Source organism: Protopterus annectens, chromosome 5.part0, assembly GCF_019279795.1.
Source record: "Protopterus annectens isolate FY-2018-M chromosome 5.part0, PAN1.0, whole genome shotgun sequence".
Taxonomy (NCBI): Eukaryota; Metazoa; Chordata; order Ceratodontiformes; family Protopteridae; genus Protopterus; species Protopterus annectens.
The window spans coordinates 208,204,594-208,225,605 of NC_056735.1; the positions used below are offsets into that span (position 1 = coordinate 208,204,594).

Genomic DNA, 21,012 nt, shown 5'->3' on the forward strand with positions numbered 1-21,012 from the left:
CAGATGATCTCTGGATGGCCTGGCCATTTTTATGTGGTAGTATGCATCCTTGAGATCTGTTGAGCACATCCAAATCTCTCTCCCTAAAAAAGGAAGTATAGACTGTAGCGTGACCATCCGGAACTTCTCTTTCTTCACAAAATGGTTGAGTCAAATGAGGTCCAAAACAAGTCTCCAGTCCCTTGTTTTCTTTGGAACCAAAAAGAATCTTGAGTAAGTTCCGGATCCTGTTTGGTCTGCTGGGACTGGCTGGATGACTCTTTTTTCTAGCAACTTGTTGACCTCTATAGTTGCTTGTTCCCTGTAACTGGGTGGAATGTCTGGTATCCTCCTTACGGGTGCGGGTGGAGTGGAGAACAGTATGAAATACCCTGTGGAAATAATACTTTGTACCCAGCTGTCATTTGTTATATCTTGCCAGGTGTCTGGGTACAAAGATAAGCAACCCCGACTGCCTCCAGAGCAGGACAGCCGGGCCTCCTTTCAGGAGCGCTGATTGGGTTGACCAGAGAAGTGATCTCTGTCAGCCTGGTGTTGCAGACCCCTTCTGCAGTGAGGGTGGCGTCTTCCATTCTTACCCCCTCCTCTGCCCCTAGAGGGGGGTTCACCACGTGTGTCCTGAAAGGCTCCTTGGGCTTTTTGGAACCACATCTTTCCTCCCCTTTGGCCTTTGGGGTAAGGTCGAGTAGGGGTGGAAAAAAGTACAGTTGTGTACACTTACCATGAATGTAGATGTTCAAGTGTTTTCACTGTTGCAGTCATTACATTTGGGTAATCCTGCTGGCAGGTTGCCCTCAGTCGGCCTGAATTCCAAAGTCTTGGGTCCTGCGTCGGCTGTCGTCAGGGGTATAAAAGAAGCAGCTGACGCCATTTTCTTAAGTTTTTCTTGCCCCAGATGTCAGGTGCTCCCTAAAAGGGTAGCCAAAATTTATATCTATATATAAAATTACATGCAGCAATATAAACTTTACCTTCATCCACAAGCAAATACACCACATAGGTTCCATCAGAAGAAAAGGGGGGATGGCGGGTGGGTAACCTGGACTGCAACAGTAAATACACTCGAACATCTACATTTATGGTAAGTGTACACAACTGTACCATGTTCTTCGTGTTTCACTGTTGCAGTCATTACATTTGGGTAGATTCCCAAAGCTGTGGTTGGGAGGCTGGAGCTAAACAGCATTAAGAGCGGCTATGAGACCCTGCAGAACTGCAGTGGCAAAGCTTGCCCTGGATTTAGAGTAGACTGGCAGATGATAGTGCTTTGTAAAGGTGTGCACTGAACCCCAAGTAGCTGCCTCTAAAAATGTCCTTGGTTGGTACTCCCCTGAGAAAGGCTGCTGAAGTGGCTGCAGCTCTGGTGGAATGTGGCCTAATGCCCTTAGGCACTGGCTTGCCATGGTACAAGTAGCAGAAACGAAAACAGTGGCCTATCCACTTTGAAATAGTCTGCTTTGAGATAGCCTTTCCTTGTGATCCTGCAGCATATGCCACTAGTAATTGCTCTGTCTTTCTGAGAAATTTGGCTCTGTCACAGTAGAATCTAAGCTGTCTGTGTACGTCCAAAGAATGCAGAATTCTTTCCCACTTGTTCTGTGGATTTGGATAAAAGTTGGCAGATAAATGGTTTGGTTAAGAGCCGCACTGGACACCACTTTAGGCATAAATGTTGGGTTTGTCCTCAGGGAGACCCTGTCCGGATAAAAAAATGATAAAAGATTCCACAGCCATGAGTGCCTGTAGCTCTGAAACTCATCTTGCAGAAGTTACTGCTAGGAGCAGAGCTGTTTTCCACGATAAAAACTTTTTATCAGCAGTAGCAGCTGGCTCAAAAGGAGGCAGGGTGAGTTTTTCCAAGACATAGTTGAGGTCCAATGCAGGCAATGGTGATTTCCTTGGAGGCCTTAAATTTTTGGCTCCTCTGAGGTACTGTTTTAATAAGGGATGAGAAAAGATTGGTGGCACTGCATTGTAATGAGCCGAAATGGCAGAGGCATGAATTGTAATAGATGAGAAAGATAGGCCTTTGTCCAGCATGTCAGTTAAGTATTTCAAAATCTGAGGCATATTTGGCACAGCTGTATCTGTTCCTTGTGCCTGGTTCCAAGCACAGAATCTCTTCCATTTTCCAGCATAAGATTTTCTAGTACTAGGCCTTCTGGCTTCCAAAATGACATCCATCACAGCTTTGCTGAGAGGTGTGTTTTGTATGACTACATTATCCGCCATGTTGCCAGGTTTAAAGTCCTTAGTTGGCTGTGCAGGATCTGATTGTTTTGCTGGGACAGTAGATGCGGTACTTGAGGTAAGGTCCAAGCTGAGCATTGAGACAAGCTCCTTAACATTGGGTACTAGTGCTGGCGGGGCCAGTCTGGTGCAATCAGTATCATCTTTGGCTTCTCCTGTCTGACCTTTAGGAGTACCTTGGGGAGGAGAGGCAGAGGGGGAAAGGCATATACTGATAGGTTTTTCCAGCTGAAGGATAGGGTGTCCACTTTCCATGCTTGTCTGTGATAAATCCTTGTGCAGAATCTTTTTAGTTGGTAGTTGTGAGGGGAGGCAAATAGATCTATGTCCGAGCATCCCCATTTCCTTATTATCGTGCTGAAGACTTGTGGATCCAGCTGCCACTCGTGGGGATCCATGAGGTTTCTGCTTAGGTTGTCTGCCAGAGTACTTTTCCTTCCTGGCAGGAATTGTGCCTGCAGATGTAATTGGTAAGTCAATGCTGTGTCCCACAAAGTCATGGCTAGTCTGCAAAGGGGGTAAGAATGTGTGCCCCCCTGCTTGTTTATATACCACATGACCGTGGTGGTGACTGTCTTCATCAGTAGTTGTCCTGGATGAAGTAGGTCCTTCAAGGCTGTCAGAGCATTTTGAACAACTAGCATCTCTTTTTGATTGATATGTAGATGCATTTGGTTTGAGGTCCATGTTCCCTAAATGCATCTTCCTGCCATATGGACCCCCAAGGCATAATCTCATGCATCCGTTGTTAGTGTCTGTCTGGCTGGGGGTAATGTGAACGGCTGTGCCTTGTTTTGGTGACAAGCCTTTGCCCACCATCGGAACTCCTGTTGCAGGCAGGGAATGAGAGTAATTATAGTTTCCAGGCTGTGGCACTGTTGAGTCCAAACACTTTTCAGGTACCATTGAAGTTTCCTCATATGTAGTCTTGCATATGGAATTAGTAGGATGCAGGATGCCACGAAGCCCAAAGCCTGCAGAATTTTTCTTGCAGATAACTGGGCCTTTGTTGCTAACATTTTGAAATAGGTAGTCAGTTGTCTTTGTCTGGCGTGAGATAAGCCATCTGGGCAGTTGTATTTAAGCTTGCACCCAGGAATATTATCTCTTGAGAGGGTACTAGTTTTGATTTCTTTGCGTTGACTGTGTACCCTAGGCATGTTAGAAGTTTTGTCACAAACGCCTGATGCTGTAGAAGGATGTCCTTGTTCTCTGCTTGAATAAGGCAGTCGTCCAAGTAAGGATATATTTGTATTCCTCTTTGTCTGCAGAATGCAATTACTGGTGCCAGGCATTTTGTGAAGACCCTGGGAGCAGTAGATAAGCTAAAGGACAGTGAAGAGAATTGGTAATGCATTGAGCCAGCCTTGAATCTGAGGTATCTTCTGCATATTTGTCTGATTGGGACATGCAAGTATGCCTCTTTTAGGTCTAAAGTTACAAGTCAAGCGTTCTTGCCCATCATGGGCAGAAGCTGCTGCAAAGTCAACATTTTGAATATCCAGGAATGTGTTCAGAATCGATAGGTCCAGTATTGGCCTCCAGGCCTTGTCCTTTCTGGGTACCAAGAACAGTCTTGAGTAAAATCCTTGTCCCAGCTCTTGCTGTGGCACTTGCTGAATGGCCCACATGTCCATGAGGGATGAGACTTGTTTTTGTGCCTCTGCCCATTGATTTTTTGGCAGATCTGGTCAGCCGTTTGCCTTTGGCAGTGTATGGAAATGGAATTTGTAGCCTTGTGACACTATATGTAGAACCCACTTGTCCTGGGTTATAATGTGCCAGTTTTGAGAAAAAAGTGCTAATTTTCCCCCTAAGGGTGCCATCAGGAAATAAGTGCTTGGTACAGGCAGGGGGAAGTCATTGGAACTGTTTCCTGTAAGGTTGTGAATTGTCTTCTCCACTTTTGGAGGTAGAAGCACCCCATTGCTTTGACCTGTACGAACCTTGCGCCTGGGATCTGCCTCTAGGGCGTCTGGGTCTGCCCCTTTGAGGTCTGTCTGACACAGGAAACGACCAATTGTTGGCCAGTGTCTACTAAACCTAGGTGGCTGTACTTGTAAGAAATCTTTGACTGTTTGCATGAGATTCTTAAACCCCTGTTGAAAACAGAGCCACAAATTTGTAAGGACTCCTGGAGCTTCTTACAATGTATTGACAAAATGGTGTTTGATCGAAACTTCATATTTTTAGTGGTGGACATTAAAGACTTGTACACAGTTATACCCCAAAATTTAGGTATCGAGTGGACAAGGGAATTTATGTTAAGGAAAAATGCCCCCAATGACCAAATAAACCTTGTAGAAGCTCTATTGGAATTGGTTTTATTTAACAACTTCTTGACCTTCAAAGGGCAATTTTACCTCCAAAAGACGGGTATTGCAATGGGATCACCTTGTGGTTGCAGTTTTGCAAACTCTGTTTTAGCACATTGGGAACATCAACATTTGTTTCAAAATAGTTTATACCAACAAAATGTCACTTGGTACAATAGGTACCAAGATGACATGTGCTTTTTTTGGAAAGGGCCAGTCGACCTGATTCCTCAATTTACTGAAAGTCTTTATTTTTTACAATTCACTTATTCAGTAGGTGAGAATGAAATGTGTTTTTTAGATGTTAAACTAAGAAAAGATACCTCCAATAACAAATTTAAATCTGAAATATATAGGAAGCCCACACATTCAAACTCCTTTCTCCACTTTTCAAGCTGTCATCCCTTTCATCAAAAGAAAAGTGTGGTGAAGGGACAGTTTGTGAGGGCCGCAAGGATGGTATCTGATAAACAAGATTTTGTCATGGAATGTGACAATTTAAGCACAAAGTTTGCCATGAGAGGTTACCCAAACTCCTTAATTGAAGAAGTTAGGGAGGAGGTGGTCACAAAAAGAGATGTAGTTCATTTCCGACCTCTACTAGGAGGGGGGACCATGCAAACTGAAGCAGGGTCATTAGCTAGGCAAACATCACATTTTAACATTAATTTCATTTTTACTTATTGTATTGATTTTAATTACATCAGAGGCATTATAAATAAAAATTGGAATATCATTTTGGAAGACACAGAGTTAGTAAAAGCAATAGGCATCAAACCCAAATTTGTTTATAGGAGAGGAGTGAATTTAAAGAGCTTGGTAGATAGGTCTGTTGCTAAATCAACAATGACAAATATTGGCATGTCAAAATGTGGAATGTGCCCTCAGTGCAAGTACATGGTGCCAGGTAATAAAGTATGTATAAGGGGGAAAACCTATGGCATCAATGGTAAATACAATTGTGAGAGTAAGAGAGTAGTTTATGTGGCACTGTGTGTAAAATGTTGCGCATTCTACATAGGCAAGACAGAAAGGTCACTGAGGAAAAGGGTATACGAGCATATTTATGCCATAGGCAGCAATGATTTAACAAATGCTCTTGCCAGGCACATTCGTGATGAGCCCGATCACTTCTTCTCATTTTCTGTTATCCAACAAATTAATATAAGTACCAGAGGGGGACCATGGCAACTTTGGTTGGAGGAGCAGGAGTTATTATGGCAAATTAGAACGTTGGCTCACATTCCTCCAGGTTTGAACGAGTATGCATCAATAAAAAGCATACTGAAATTAAAAGCATTAAATAGATGATTGTATTTTTAGCTGGCTATGCATAAATAATTTATAAATAATTTATATCTTATTTATATCCTATAAATGGCAAACATTTTAGAATTTTAATATTCTGATTTTTAAAAATGTTTGATATTTAATGTGAAACATTTGCACATGAAGTATTTTTAAAAGGTGTATTGGTGAGTTTTGTTTTGTTCTGGTGTCTCCTGTGTTGTGTAAACATTGGGCATTAGCAATCAGGCAGAACATACTATAATATAGTTTAGTGTAGAATAAATAAATATATATAAATAATTTTTAAATAAGTTAAACTTTTTTTGTTTAACATCATGTGTTTTTTAATGTTCAATGTGTAATGATCTCAATATATAGTTCATTCATGTATATATATTTTTAATATTTGTATTTATGGTTTATGTTGGGAAAAACTGCAGCTTTCTTGTAAGATTTTCAAGGTTTTAATATAATTAATGGTTCAATTACCATTTAATTAGTATGTATTATCTAATTAAGAGTTATATATATAAAGAAGGCATTAGGGTTGTAAAATTGTGTATGTCTGAAGAAGGTTGGGGTATTACCTCGACCGAAAGCGCTTCCAAACAAACAGTCCGTGCATCATCTGGTTTTCCGCTTGGATCGTTTCTGCCACTTTTTGGATTTAGTTTTCAGTTTGTTTTTGTATTTTATAACTGTTTGCATAGATTTAGCTTTGTCCTCCATTTTCTTTAACACCTCTTCTGCTTTAACACCAGACAAAGTATCATGCTGTAAAGGTGCATCTAAATAATTGAACTTTAACATGATCAGACAGATTTTGTTCCTTTAACCAAGCATGCCTTCTAATGACAGAACCTGTAACTGCGACCCTGCACGAGGCCTCTAAAGAATCAAAACCACATTGCAAAGTATGCTTTCCAACTTGTTCAACTGCATGCAATATATCCTGCATTTCCTTGTTTTCTGCACATTCAGAGTTTAACAACATGTTGCTGATATTTGAGCATATGGAACTGACAGTTTAAGGCCCTTATAGCCAAGGTAGCAGATGTGTAAACCTTTTTCCCCATCTATCCAGTGCCCTAGAATCCCTGTCAGAAGGGGTAGGGTTTTTTGCAGCGGAAGCCTCAACTCCCTTGGGACCCTGAGAAATAGTTTCTGGGTCTGCAGCAGGGTTTTTAAAAAGGAATTTATGTGAGTCAGGAACCCTGTAACTTCTGTCAGACTTAACAGGAGCTGGGGTAAGGCTAGACTCCGAAAACACATCATCTACAATGTCTAACACAGGAGAGGGATGGCTAGAGGCTTGTGCTGAGGTAGTAACAGGAAATCCCTGAGCCTCTTTTTAGATTCTGAAAAATCTTGGCTCTCCCAGTGGAAATGCTCCCTCATGGTATGCAAGGTTTCCCCAAAGGAATAGTCCTCAGGAGGAGAAGCTGAAGGTATGGATTTCTTCAGCATCAGAACCCTCATAAGGGGGAAAAGAATATTCCTGATCAGAAGAGGAATCAGAAGAAATGGAAACCTGAACTGAAGATTAATAGTCAGTCTCTTGCCTAGGCCTCTTATCAGGAGGGGGATGGGAACCCCTGATCAAGGTAATCAAGTCTTTGGCCATTTTGAGCATCTGTTTTTTGGGCATGGAGGCCTGTCCACGTGGCTCCTGAGTTTGTTTCTTTGCCTTTGAAGGTGCTTTAGTCTTTGCCTTTGAAGTCGGTTTAATGCATAGATGTTTGGGTCTGAATACACCCTCAGAAGCCGATGCCTGCTCAGCGGCTCCGGACCCATCTGAAGGATTAGTGTCCGAGGCCCCAATACCTTGAATTTCCAGCGGCATGACCGACTCCACGTGGGAGTCGGTAGCGGCCTGTGACTCTAAAGTAGCGGTCATCAGGGGCTGCAAAAGCGCCTCACTGAGAACCGGCGACTGGCTTAGGAGAAGATTCGTCGTCGGTTTTGGGCCTCTGCTTTCTTTCTTTTTCTTTGCGTTTTTTGTGAACTCCGGTAGTCAGATGGCTTTCCGACGACATTTCTGGATAATTAAACCTGCGTCCAAAGTAGTTTAAAGCAAAATCATACCGACACTTAATAGTGCGTTGGTTAAATCTAGCACAAAACCGACAACCCAGAAAGTTATGATCAGGGCCTAGGCAAGGAATACAGTAAGAATGAAAGTCCTTACGAGGTATTTGCTTTCCACAAGAAATACAATTATTAACATTTTCTGACATTGGTTCTGGAGCAAGAAAAAAGTTTCCCCAACGGGGTACTTAGCTTTATAGAAGACTTTGGATCTGAAATTTGAACTCAAAAATCTCAGGAGTCGGCCGACCGACACTTCTGCTTCTGCTTTGGGCACCACGCGTTAAGAAAGACTAAAGAAAATGGAGTCGGCTGCTTCTTTTATACCCCTGATGTCAGGGAAGGGGCGACGACAGCCGACGCAGGACCCAAGACTTTGGAATTCAGGCCGACTGAGGGCAACCTGCCAGCAGGATTACCCAAATGTAATGACTGCAACAGTGAAACACGAAGAACATCCATTCTATCACAACTGGCTACACACTCCTGTATGGAACCTTTGGAAAACAGCATCATTCAGAAGTTTACTAGGCAAATAAATACTTGTTTCTAAAACAAACAATGCACTTACCGCAATACTTAAAAAGTCTGAAAAATCTGTTGTTCTTCTTTTACAACACGACCATCCCTACAAAATAAAAATTTTAAGTTGAACTATTGCAAGAAAGCAAAGATTATCAGTAGGCATTAGTCAGAGTAATATACAGCAAAATATAAATCCATGGAACCTATAAAACCTATACACCTTCATGTTATCTGTAGCTAAACATTTCACAATTAAGTTCAGTGCTTTACTTACCACACTGCATCATCAAATGCACCTCTAGCAGAAGGCTCACATCAAATGTACCATTCCCCTACTAGGTGACAGTATCTGGCATCAGACTTTCAGCAGTCATATGAAGACTCTTCAGTACTTTTCCAACACTGATATTCAAATCTTCAGCTGCATGGGGAAACCTTTAACCTAATGGGATTTAGCTTGTCCTACCATAATGGTAAGGCTCCAGCGAGGGAAAAGGTGGGTAGGAATCCCTGCAGATCTGCGAAAGACTCTCTGAAACGCCAATGCTGGTGAGTCTTTTCATTTTTCTGCCTTACTTCAAGTTCCGTAGTGCAGAAGACTCATACGGCAAGTGGCAACACAGTCCCAAAAGTAGGGACTAAATAAAACTAAATGAGAAGGAAATGCAATCTGAAGCCAGAAATGGTCCATCTTAAGGCCAAAAATACGAAGCAGAATGGCCTTTTCAAAAGAAAGGTTTTCTCTTTGGTTTTCTCTTTAGTTTTCTTTAACAATCAACAATTTTGTTGAAAATACTGCAAATAAAATCAGCACTATCCTGATGTTTACTCTAGCCACAAGCTGCATGTACTGTTAACGTCCATTTTTTTAAAAAACATATGTTTCTTTCTGATGTTCACCATCACTTTTCTAATGACTCCACTGACCACAGTTTCATATTAACCACATTTTAGACCTATGCTTTTTCTGATGTTTTACACATTTGCAAATAGTAAATAACACTCATGTGTATGAGTGTTGGTCTCTCCCTCAACACCTATTCTAAGACAGAAAAGTGAATGACTCACCAGCACTGGCATGTCAAAGAATGTCTCTCTTGCACTTTTACGTATCTATTATGTGTTTACTTCATCTCTTCTCCTTGGACCCCCATTAACCAGACTCTGTGAGCTCTGCCTAAGCAGACTCTATGGCACGCAGGGATAAAGCCGTGGCTCTGACAAAGGATTAGGATTCAAACAATCACCCACATGTTGAAGCAATCTGCTTGGGGTGGCAATGAGTAGCTGACGTCAGCTCAGCCATCACACAGGGAAGGTGGTGGTCTGGACAACCAGACCCAAACTGTGTGGCCCATGACATGTGTTTGGTACTGCCAAGACAGCTCTGCTGCAACATGGCTCTGCGAATGCATAGAAGCAAGCATGCATCAACAGGCTGGTATTGCAGGCTCTGCAATACGTACTTCAAGCTATCAGCATGGGGAGTTAGGAAAATGTCTCAGCGTACCATCAGGGAAAAGACTGCACTAAGGACCAACCTGCATTCCCAGACAGCCAGTTTCAGTTGTGTCTTCTCCCTCACAAACAGTGGGCTTGGTCTGTGATGGCAAACCAGGTGTTCTGGTGTGAAGAAGACAGGACCTCTGGGATACAGATGATTGTCACAGAAACATGGGGGAGGGTGCAAAAATAATACTAAACTAAAATGAAGAGTTCTTTTCAGTTTAACTCTCATCAACAAACAAACAAATGACTCAATCAAATCAGCCAAGCAAATCAACATGATGGAGATCATACGGAGGCCAAAAAGGCATCTTCCAATAATTAGTTTTGAAGAAAGGTTGTTAAAACAACCACAGACCTAACAGGTGAATGTTGAGCCCTCCAAATAAAAGTTATTCATATTAAGATTTAATTAATGTGCTTCAGTTAGAGTAACTATGATTCAGTCTGCTCTCTGCAAAGTTTATAAATAGTACAAATACCTTAGCCATCCAGCACAATACCAAAGTTAGCTAATGGCATTCAGGGCAGCACAGCTACTTAATTACTATGTTTTCTGTACTGGGAAAAGTAACGCCAGTCATACGATTAGTCTTAAAAGCAGATGCCATGTTAGGGATGCATCTAGGTTTCATTCTCAGAATTCAGATATTCTTATGAAAAATGAAAGACACTGGTGATGGGGGAAAGCCTTTAGCTTTAAAATTTTATTTTTTACTGACTTCCTTTTTTTATTTAGCCTTTATTGACTGGGTTAGTCACATTAGGCTAGTGGGCTCTTTTCAGAGGACACATAAGATGGTATTTTGCACTACTGCTGGAAATTGGACAAAGGCATCAGGGAACCTCTCCTACAAGTCATTGTTGCGAGTGGGGCCCATTTTGCAGGAGTACTTCCTGTTTCCATTCCAAGTGCAGCGGCAGCCCAGAGAAACAGAGGTAGATGGTGAAAGGAGGAGATGATGGAGAGGTGAGAGAAATGAAGGAGAAAGCAAATATTGAGACCAAAGAATGTGTGTAGGATTCTCAAAAGATGTTCCAAAGAAATCTGTTCCAAAGAAATCTGGAGACGAGTCAACAAATGACAGATGTACAATTACAGCCCCCAAGTCGAGAAGGTTACAGCACAGTTTACTTAAAGAAAATGGTGATACAGAGTGATCCAGCAAATGAAATTTTTGCTGGGGGGATAATTATGGAGAAAATACAAAAGGAGGATGCAAACACAATCCAGAAGAATAGTGGTGAGATACAAAAGAAAACATATGCAAAAAAAGTAAAAGAAGGCAGAAAATAACAAAAAAATTGAAGTATGTGGTAAGGACTCAAAGTAAAGATGACAAAGAAATGGACAGGTACAAAGTGTGGGACATTTAATAGCTCATTTGAGTATAAAAGCACACGAGTTAAGAGCATTTATTCTTACTAACAAAAAGACATTTTATGACATTACATTCTGAGACTTTTTTCAAAGAAAAACTTTCTTGAAAAATATAAAAAAAAGACAGACTGTAACCCATGTAATCTTTATGTGATAAAAGTATTATTTCGAACAGAGGTAGAAAATGACTTTGAAAGGACCTTTGAAAACTTTATGTAAACAAATGGACATTGCAAAAGTTTATGACAAAAAGGGTTTATGGCCCGGTGGCTGGGATTTTAATATGCATTAAAAAAACAGAGAAAGAAAAATATTATATGTATACAAGCATGGTAAATGTGAATGGTGAAAAGGATGTAGTAAATTACTGGGGACACCCCAAGACATGTTTTATTTTTCTTTTGTGAAAAAAGACATCTTATAAATAACCGAGACAAAAGAAAATGTTATATTTGTGGAGAAATGGGACATGATGCAAAAGAATGTGAACTGAAATGTTATACGTGTAACAAAATTGGACATTTATGGATAGACTGCAAAAATAAAAATAAGAGTAAGGAGAAGAACGTGAACAAAGAAGACATTTTAGAAGTAGTACAAGTAGAAGAAAAATCAGATGAGAAAAAAATAATAAAGAGCACAGAAGATTCTGAAGCAAGTGATGAACACAAATTAGGAGCTAGTAAAAAAAAAATAATGGTAAAAGAAAAAAATGTAAAAGGATAAGTACAAAACAAAATAAAAAAAGGAAATGGATGAAAAAGAATACACACAGCTAAATGACTGGGGGTTGGTATAATGGTTAGTGTCTACTTTGGAATCCTGAAATTCCCACAAGCACGAAGACGAAAATCCCAAGACGACAAATCATAAAACTTAAAATACCGAACCACACAAGTTTAACCAGGGCAAGTAAACACTTACCCAACGTGAGGACTTATGTCCTTTCTTCACTGTAGTGTGATCCCAGAGTTGGTATATTTAGTTGGGGGTTGTGGAGGGTGCAGGCCCCACATCAGTGGGTGTGGGGGCGTAACACCCCCCCCCCCCAACTAGCTGGGTTTTAAATAGTCTGGTGTGTTTCAGTGTTGTGCTGGGCAAGTGTTTACTTGCCCTGGGTAAACTTAAACGGTTTGGTATTTTAAGTTTTGTGACTGTCGTCTAGGGATTTTTGTCTTCGTACTTGTGGGATTTCAGGATTCCGAAGTAAACCCAATGGTTAAGGTGTTTCACTCAGTTTGAGTCTCACCTTTGGGAGGGAAACTGGTTAGGTTTAGAATGCCTTATTAAGAAAGCTAGCCTAGTAAACAGTTATGAACTTAAGAAACCACGACTAAAAGGGAAAAGGAAAAGTTTAGAGTTATTTCTGTAAATATAAACAGTATTAAAAAAAGTAAGAAAAATAAGGACTTTGGAGTGGTATAATAACACATGATGTAGAGGTAATTAGATTAGAAGACACTTTCTGATTAATATACAGTGATTAGACTGAAAATCTTCCACACAGAGAAGTTTCTTACACTGGTTAGATTAGAAGACGAGATTTTTAACAAATGAAAAAAGACTACAGAAACTATAAGGAGGAAAGATAAGCTGGAATTTGGGTAATGAGAAATGTTTTAGAATAGCGGCACACTGTAGAAATACAGCAAATATTTTAGATGCAACTTTACCAAAAATGGGAAAATTAACAAGTACATACAAGGGTGGGAGGTTGGCATAATGGTTAAGATTTTTACCTTACAGACACAATGTACAGGGTTTGATTCTCACATGGGGTAATTGGCTAGGCTTAAAAAAATGGCCCAAAAGGGCAGTTAACCTAGTACTAATCTATGAACCTATGACAGAATATTCAGCAAAAAGGCAGCTAGTGGACTGTACACCAACACACTTATTTTAAGGGAAGGGGGCTGGCATAATGGTTAAGCTGCTCACCTTACAGACACAAGGTGCAGGATTCAATTCTCACACGGGGTAATTGGCTAGGCTTAAAATGGCCCACAGAGGCAGTGAGCCTAGTACTAATCTATGAACCTAATTCTAACATAATTTGCTTATATTAACTGTAAAGAAAGAGCATGCTTACTTATTCAGATTTTAAACTATGTAGTGACAAATATGAATATTACAACCGAAGACTAACTGTAATTTAAGAAGCAAGCGTAAAAAGAAAAGAAATGATGCAAGAAAAATGTCAGAAGTTATAAGATGTGGCAAGTTAAAATTCTGGGACAGAAATTCATGGCTTTACAAAAGGGATATGTAGAAAACTGAAATAGACAATTTTATAGTATCAGAAAGTTTATTTACAGCAGAAGTGGACGTAGTTGAAACAAGATTTTCTGATCACCTTGCAACAGGACTACATATAAAGGAAAACAAGGAATAAATATGTAAAAATACGCAAAAAAGTAAAAAGGATAAATCAGAAAGCATAGAATGAATAAGGAAAGAGATTAATAATATAGTTATGGAAAGACCATATTACTATGAAAACATTTTATAAAATGTTCTGAATGGTGGATGACATTTAAAGAAAAATATTTTTTTTTTATACTGGCAACATGATGTAAGAAAAAGAAATATAAAATAACATACAACGATGCAGTGGAAGACTTAGAACATAATGACAGAAAGTACTTTGACGAAAAAGAATTATATGGAAAAAAAATCAAGAAAAAATACAAGAATTTATATAAGCAAAGATTTTTTACAAGGAAAAAGTATCAAGTTACTTAAGCAGATTAATAAACGAATATGGTAGTGCAATGAGAAAAATGTAAAAGGGGAAATAGAAAGAACTCAAGAAATATAATACAAAAAATATATGAAACTAAAATGGAAAATATTTTGGAAGATAGTACATACAGTGGATATAAAATTATTACCCCCCCCGTTAAAATGTTATGTTTTTTGTGATATAAAAAATGACACCACAATAAATCATTTATTTCAAAACGTGACCTATAACCTGTACAATTCAATTGAAAAACAAACAAATCTGTTAGGGGAAAAACATAAAAAATAAAAAACATACAATATGCTGGCTGCACAAGTGTGCACACCCTTAAACTAATACTTTGTTGAAGCACCTTCTGATTTAATTACAGCATTCAGTCTTCTTGGGTACACATCTGCCATCAATTAAGAGACTCAAAGTTCAGCTGTCCTAGTAGGATTTTCCTGACATTTAGCCTGCTACAGCAAAAGCCATGGTTCGCAGAGCATTAAAGGGATCTCACTGTTGAAAGGGTACAAAAACATTTCCACAGCATTGGATATACCATGGAACACAGTGAAGACAGTCATCAAAAAGTGGAGAAAATGTGGGACAACAGTGACGTTCCAAAGAACTGGACATCCCTCCAAAATTGATGAAAAGACAAGATGAAAACTGGTCAGGGAGGCTGCCAAGAGACCTACAGCAACACTGAAGGAGCTGCAGGCATTTGTGGCAAGTACTGGTTGTGTACTGCATGTGACAACAATTTCCCACATTCTCCATATGTCTGGACTATGGGGTAGGGTTGCAAGACGAAAGCCTTTTCTTACACAGAAAAACATCCAGGCCCAGATAAATTTGCAAAACAATACATCAAGTCTCCCAAAAGCATGTGGGAAAATGTGTTATGGTCTGATGAGACCAAGACTGAACTTTTTAGCCACAATTCCAAAAGGTATGTTTGGCACAAAAACAACACTTCGAATCACCAAAAGAACACCATCCCCACAGTGAAGCATGGTGGTGGAAGTATCATGCTTTGGGGTTGCTTTTCTTCAGCTGGAACTGGGGCTTTAGTCAAGGTGGAGGGAATTATGAACTGTTCCAAATCTCAGCCTCTTTTGGCCCAAAACCTTCAGGCATCTGTTAGAAAGCTGAAGATGAAGAGGAATTTCACCTTGCAACACGACAATGACCCCAAGCATACATCCAAATCAACAAAAGAATGGCTTCACCAGAAGAAAATTAAAGTTTTGGAATGGCCCAGCCAGATCCCAGGCCTAAATCCAATAGAAAATCTGTGGGGTGACCTGAAGAGGGCTGTGCACAAGAGATGCCCTCTCAATCTGACAGATTTGGAACACTTTTGCAAGGAAGAGTGGGCAAATATTGTCAAGTCAAGATGTGCCATGCCGATAAGACTCCTACCCAAGAAGACTGAATGCTGTAATTAAATCAAAAGGTGATTCAACAAAGTATTAGTTTTAGAGTGTGCACACGCAACAAAGTATTAGTTTAAGGGTGTGCACACTTATGGAACCAGCGTATTTTACATTTTATTTTTTATATTTTTTCCCCTAACAGATTTGTTTGTTTTTCAATTGAATTGTACAGGTTATAGGTCACATTAAAGGTGGGAAAAGTTTTTAAATGATTTATTGTGGTCTCAATTTTTATATCACAAAAACCTGGCATTTTAAAAGGGTTGTGTAAACTTTTTATATCCACTATATAACAAAGGAGAAAGGCTGTCACAAATTATTAAAGATAAAGAAATTGTGGAAAAGATTACAAATAGAAGACCTTAATATGGCATGTGATACAATTGGACATTAAATCTTATAGGTAATAATGAAATAATGTAAGTGAGAAAGGTAGGAAATTATTATTACCATATGCTGGTATACATAAAATAAAAACACTTGTAAATGTCTGGTTAAATCAATAGGTGCATATGAAGAGTGGTGTAAGACAGGGATGTTCAATGAGCTGTATGCACTTTGCATTACTTATGAATGTGATAGTATGTGAAATACATTACATAATGAAGGAGGTGGGGTATATACCACCCAAAGAGTTAAGAATTCCAGTTCTGTTAACATATGCAGATAACATTACAAAAACTGCAAAATATAAAATTTGGATAAAAGTAATAATTTGCTCAAATGAGTGTCTACAGGTGATGGTGTGGCTTTAAATAAAGAGAAATGCAAAGGTTTAGGTGATGTACTAAACATAGGGGGTATATATTTTAAAATGACTGAAATTTCTGTGTTAGGTATACATTTCAGGAATAAAGATGGAAGTAGAATTCAATAGGAAAAAACAGAAAAAATAAAACAAACCTGATTAATTCAATTCAGTACGGATAGGAAAAATACCACACTTAGCAAGTGTATTTATGTTGCCAAATAGTATTTGAAAAGGAATTATTACAGATATTTTTTTTCATTTCTATAGGGTTCTAGATTAAACCCAGTAAAAAGAGCAGTTCTGTATGTAAATAAAGAAAGAGTGGTTTCGAGTTAATTAAGCCAGTGGCATATGCTGCTTCATTAAATTTGTACAAAGTGTTAAAGTGGTTAAATGAAAAAGATGAGAGATCAGTAGTAAAACTGTATACACAAGTCTGACAAATTTGGGGGTATGGTTAAAAAAAAAAAAAAAGAGTAAGAATATAAAAGAAAATTGTTACCATGAAAAATATTTTTTGTGGAAAATAAAAATTGATATAGAAAAAGATAGTACAACAATGTAATGATAAAACATTACTATGTAAAACCATGGGAGAATCTAACAGATGAAAGAGAATTAAAACTGCAGAAATAAGAAGCAAATAATATAATCAGAAAATAGAATGTAAATTTTTTTGTGGAGACTGCTAATAGACAAGTTGTCAATAAAAGGAAATATGGCATATAAAAAGAAAAAAGCTGCAGAATACATTTACATTGTCAAGAAGAAGAAACTATGCAACATATTTTTGCAATGTAAATGAGTAAAACGGTTATAGGGAAAACTAAGTAAAGAAGATTTTTTCAATGATACAAAAGAAGTAGTTAAAATAAAAATAGATATGATTAAATATGAATATTATTAGAATATAAGGAAAATGTGTTAAAAGAAATAAAAAGCTATTTTATTTTACATGGAATGAATGAATAAAGCATGTTTAATGGTAAACGGATTTTAGCAGCAATGTTTGTCTTTTCGGCTTTTCCCAGTGAGGGGTCACCACAGCGGAACTCCGGTCCACTAATGATTGGCAGTAGATTTTTATGGTGCCAAGTTGCCAGCCCGACGCCCAACCTTCAACAAAGGCATGTCCATTTACGCATGTCTTTCGAATGCCACTCGACCACGGGGAGGACATGCAGACACCACACAGAAGGAACTCCAGATGAGAATCGAACAGGAGAAACTCTTGCTGTGAGGCAACAACGCTACCGCTGTACCACCGCAGCTTCCTGGATTTTAGCAGCAGTATTATGTAAAATCAGACGGTGGTTATGGAAAAGGAGAAAGGGTCTGACAGGGATAAAAATTTAGTATGACTGTAAAAGAAATTACGAATACGTGTAAATAGTTTTGCATATCCATGTATCTGTACATTTGTAAATATTTACAAACATGTTGTAAATAAGGGTTCTTTTTGTATATAAATAAAGGACCCCTACTCTTTGACAGGTGCTTTTACGTCCACGTGAGCTAACACAAACTCAAACATACAAACTCTGTGTTTAACATCTCAACCGAAGGACCACCCACTCTACAGTGCAGTACCCCCCTTATGCTGCACTGTCGTGTCAGCAATCCCATTTACATGGGGTGGGAAAACAACCCACAACCTTCAGCACTAAAACCAAGTGTGCTACTAGTTGCATCACTTACACTGAACTTATCATAAGTTACTAAATAATAAACTCAAACTGCAGGTAGTTATAGGCTTAGAGTACTAAACTAAGTTGTTTAAAGAGGCAGGGTCCATTAGTAATAGTTAAAGCTGGAAAAAATGTTTCACCTGCAATGGCTAAATTGCCCATCAAGCTAAACAGTATGTCAAAACGTGAATATGAAACTAGACACAAAATAATGAAAAAAAATTAAGAGAAGTAAGTCTTCCTGCAACCCTAGCAGGGGGAACTACACCCACCTTACTTGCAAATATTAACTTCACATTGTCACAACCATGGGGAAAAATAAAAACAAAAAACACACGAAAGTCATCACACATCAAGATTTAATGAAGCTTTCAGGTCTATACCCTTCCTCAGCATATAAAAAATACATCCATTCATTACTTTTAAATAGAGGATTAATTCTATCACATGATTAAGCCAGCCAAAATACTTAAAGGAACATGAACAATTAACCTATCCTAAACATTAGTTAAAATCTAACTTTTATAAGCATTCATTGAAAACATTCATTAAAAAGATTGTTATAAATACTAAACATTTACATATACAGTATAAAATATAAAAATGTAAACAATATATAAACATATAGGAAGTAACAGAGCCACAAACATTCAAAGATATTGTTTTTGCCTATTTATCAAAATTGGTTTTATACTAACAGCACTATTAAGACCAGGTGGTTTATCTGCTTGTAAACGAACTATCCATTCATATTCCCTTGTTTGTAGATAGTTATCTAGATCACCTCCCCTTGGTCCTATAGTTAACACACAAATAACTCTAAATTTAAAAGTGTGATCTGGAAAGTCCATCACATGCCTATACAACCCATTTGATTCAACTTTTCTTTTCATTTCAGACTTGTGCTCTATTATTCTATCCTTTAATTTCCTACATGTTTTTCCCACATAAAATACATTACATTGTGTGCACGTCGCTAAATAAACTAATTTTGTCGTATTACAGTCAGCCCTACATTTAAAGGTGAATTCTTCATTTGTTAAGGGATGCTGAAAATATCCTAATCAATAAAACAGATGCTCTGTTATAAAGATTTTATTGATGTTCCAAAAAATATACCAACTAAAATAGGAACATACAAGTGTCATAACTGCACTTGTTGTATGGATATATATGAAACAATAGAATATTTTCAGCATCCCTTAACAAATGAAGAATGCACATGTTGTTCATACAAACAAGGGAATATGAATGGATAGTTCGTTTACAAGCAGATAAACCACCTGGTCTTAATAGTGCTGTTAGTATAAAACCAATTTTGATAAATAGGCAAAAACAATATCTTTGAATGTTTGTGGCTCTGTTACTTCCTATATGTTTATATATTGTTTACATTTTTATATTTTATACTGTATATGTAAATGTTTAGTATTTATAACAATCTTTTTAATGAATGTTTTCAATGAATGCTTATAAAAGTTAGATTTTAAATGTTTAGGATAGGTTAATTGTTCATGTTCCTTTAAGTATTTTGGCTGGCTTAATCATGTGATAGAATTAATCCTCTATTTAAAAGTAATGAATGGATGTATTTTTTATATGCTGAGGAAGGGTGTAGACCTGAAAGCTTCATTAAATCTTGACGTGTGGTGACTTTCGTGTGTTTTTTGGATTTTGCTGAACTAAGCGTATTTTAACAGAAAAATAAAAACACCAATAAAGGGCAACAACAATTATAGCAGGAATCACACTCTTAAATGCCCTTTTAAAAACAAACAACATTTGGGAAATGTTAAACTGAGAAGACGCAACTAGAGAAATAAGAATTTTTTTTTATCACATTTCATTGTTGTGTAGGAAAACCAGAAGGAAATCATTAATTTTCCAGTACCTCCTTTATCATATTCAGGACAGCAGGGAGTTGGAGACTAACTTGGTCAAACATGGCTGTAAGGCAGTAGAGAACTAGTTCTGAGAATGATGTCAGTCCATCGCAGGAGGAACTCTATCTATATCTATATAAAGTACATGTGCACACACACATCTACGGGCAATTTAGAGGATCACCAATTCACCTGCATGCATATCTTTGAGATAGTGACGAAAGCACAACACCCAGTGAAAAACAACATAAACAACTCTGTGGATAACACTGATGGGTTCTATGATTACAGGAAGACTGCTATGGTGAAAATGAAAGTTGGTAAATGCAGCAACAAGTCCTGTAACAGATGCGCAGGTGAGGTTTGAAAAATTCAAATGCTTTAAATAAAGTGACATTTACAGTAGAATACCAAGAAAGACAGAACAGTACTTGTCTGCTGCTCCAAAAGAGATACTTCCATTCTGCCATGTGGATCTTGAATGTGGAAGGTTTCTGGTTACTTCTAAAATTTCTACCACCTGCAGAGAGGGATAGAGTACATGAAGAAAATACAGTTGTGTAAGCAAGCTTTCTATAACAGTAGATGTTTGAATGATCGCTGCTGCAGTAGCTTTAGCTATATGGCTTACATCCTACCAAGGATATAACAACCAGCGAGCTTCCAAAGCTTCAAGGAACTTTCTATGAGCCCAAGCTCTCAGACATCTTGAGTTAAGCACACTAAAAGACAAGTTTGGGCACCAAGCCCTTCAGAGTTTTTCTGCCAACAGACAGAGGGAGAGGAAAGCTGAGCCCTGAAATAACAATGCTAGGAAGAACAAAAATAAACATACCCTTGCATAAACAACATGGAAAAAAAAGAGATGCAGAAAGGGAGCAGGGACTGCAACAGTAATAATTCTAACATCTGAAATAAAGTTGTTATGTACTCACCATAACATTCCATGTTGGTAGTCCATCTCACCCTTCTTACATACGGGTTCGGAGCCAATCCTCGGCTCTGACTCGGCCGATTACAAAGCTCGAAGTCTCAAAGTTGGCTCGTGGCAATGTAGGTATCCCATAATGCACTAGTAACAATCCCGAGATCTTGTTTGCTGCTGTCTAGTGATATAGAAGTATTTCCACAAAGAAAAACAAAAGATCAAAGGTTTCCAATACTACGG

The 21,012-nt window shown here is 38.4% G+C and overlaps 1 protein-coding gene across 1 annotated transcript in view; it reads right to left on the reverse strand.

Moving 5' to 3' along the window:
• CHORDC1 (cysteine and histidine rich domain containing 1) overlaps positions 1-21,012 on the reverse strand; it is a 1,140,261-nt gene that overhangs the window by 863,999 nt on the left and 255,250 nt on the right. Inside the window, exon 3 of the mRNA XM_044072202.1 lies at positions 8,515-8,571. Coding sequence (XP_043928137.1) covers positions 8,515-8,571 — 57 coding nt within the window. The remainder of the gene's footprint in view (positions 1-8,514; positions 8,572-21,012) is intronic.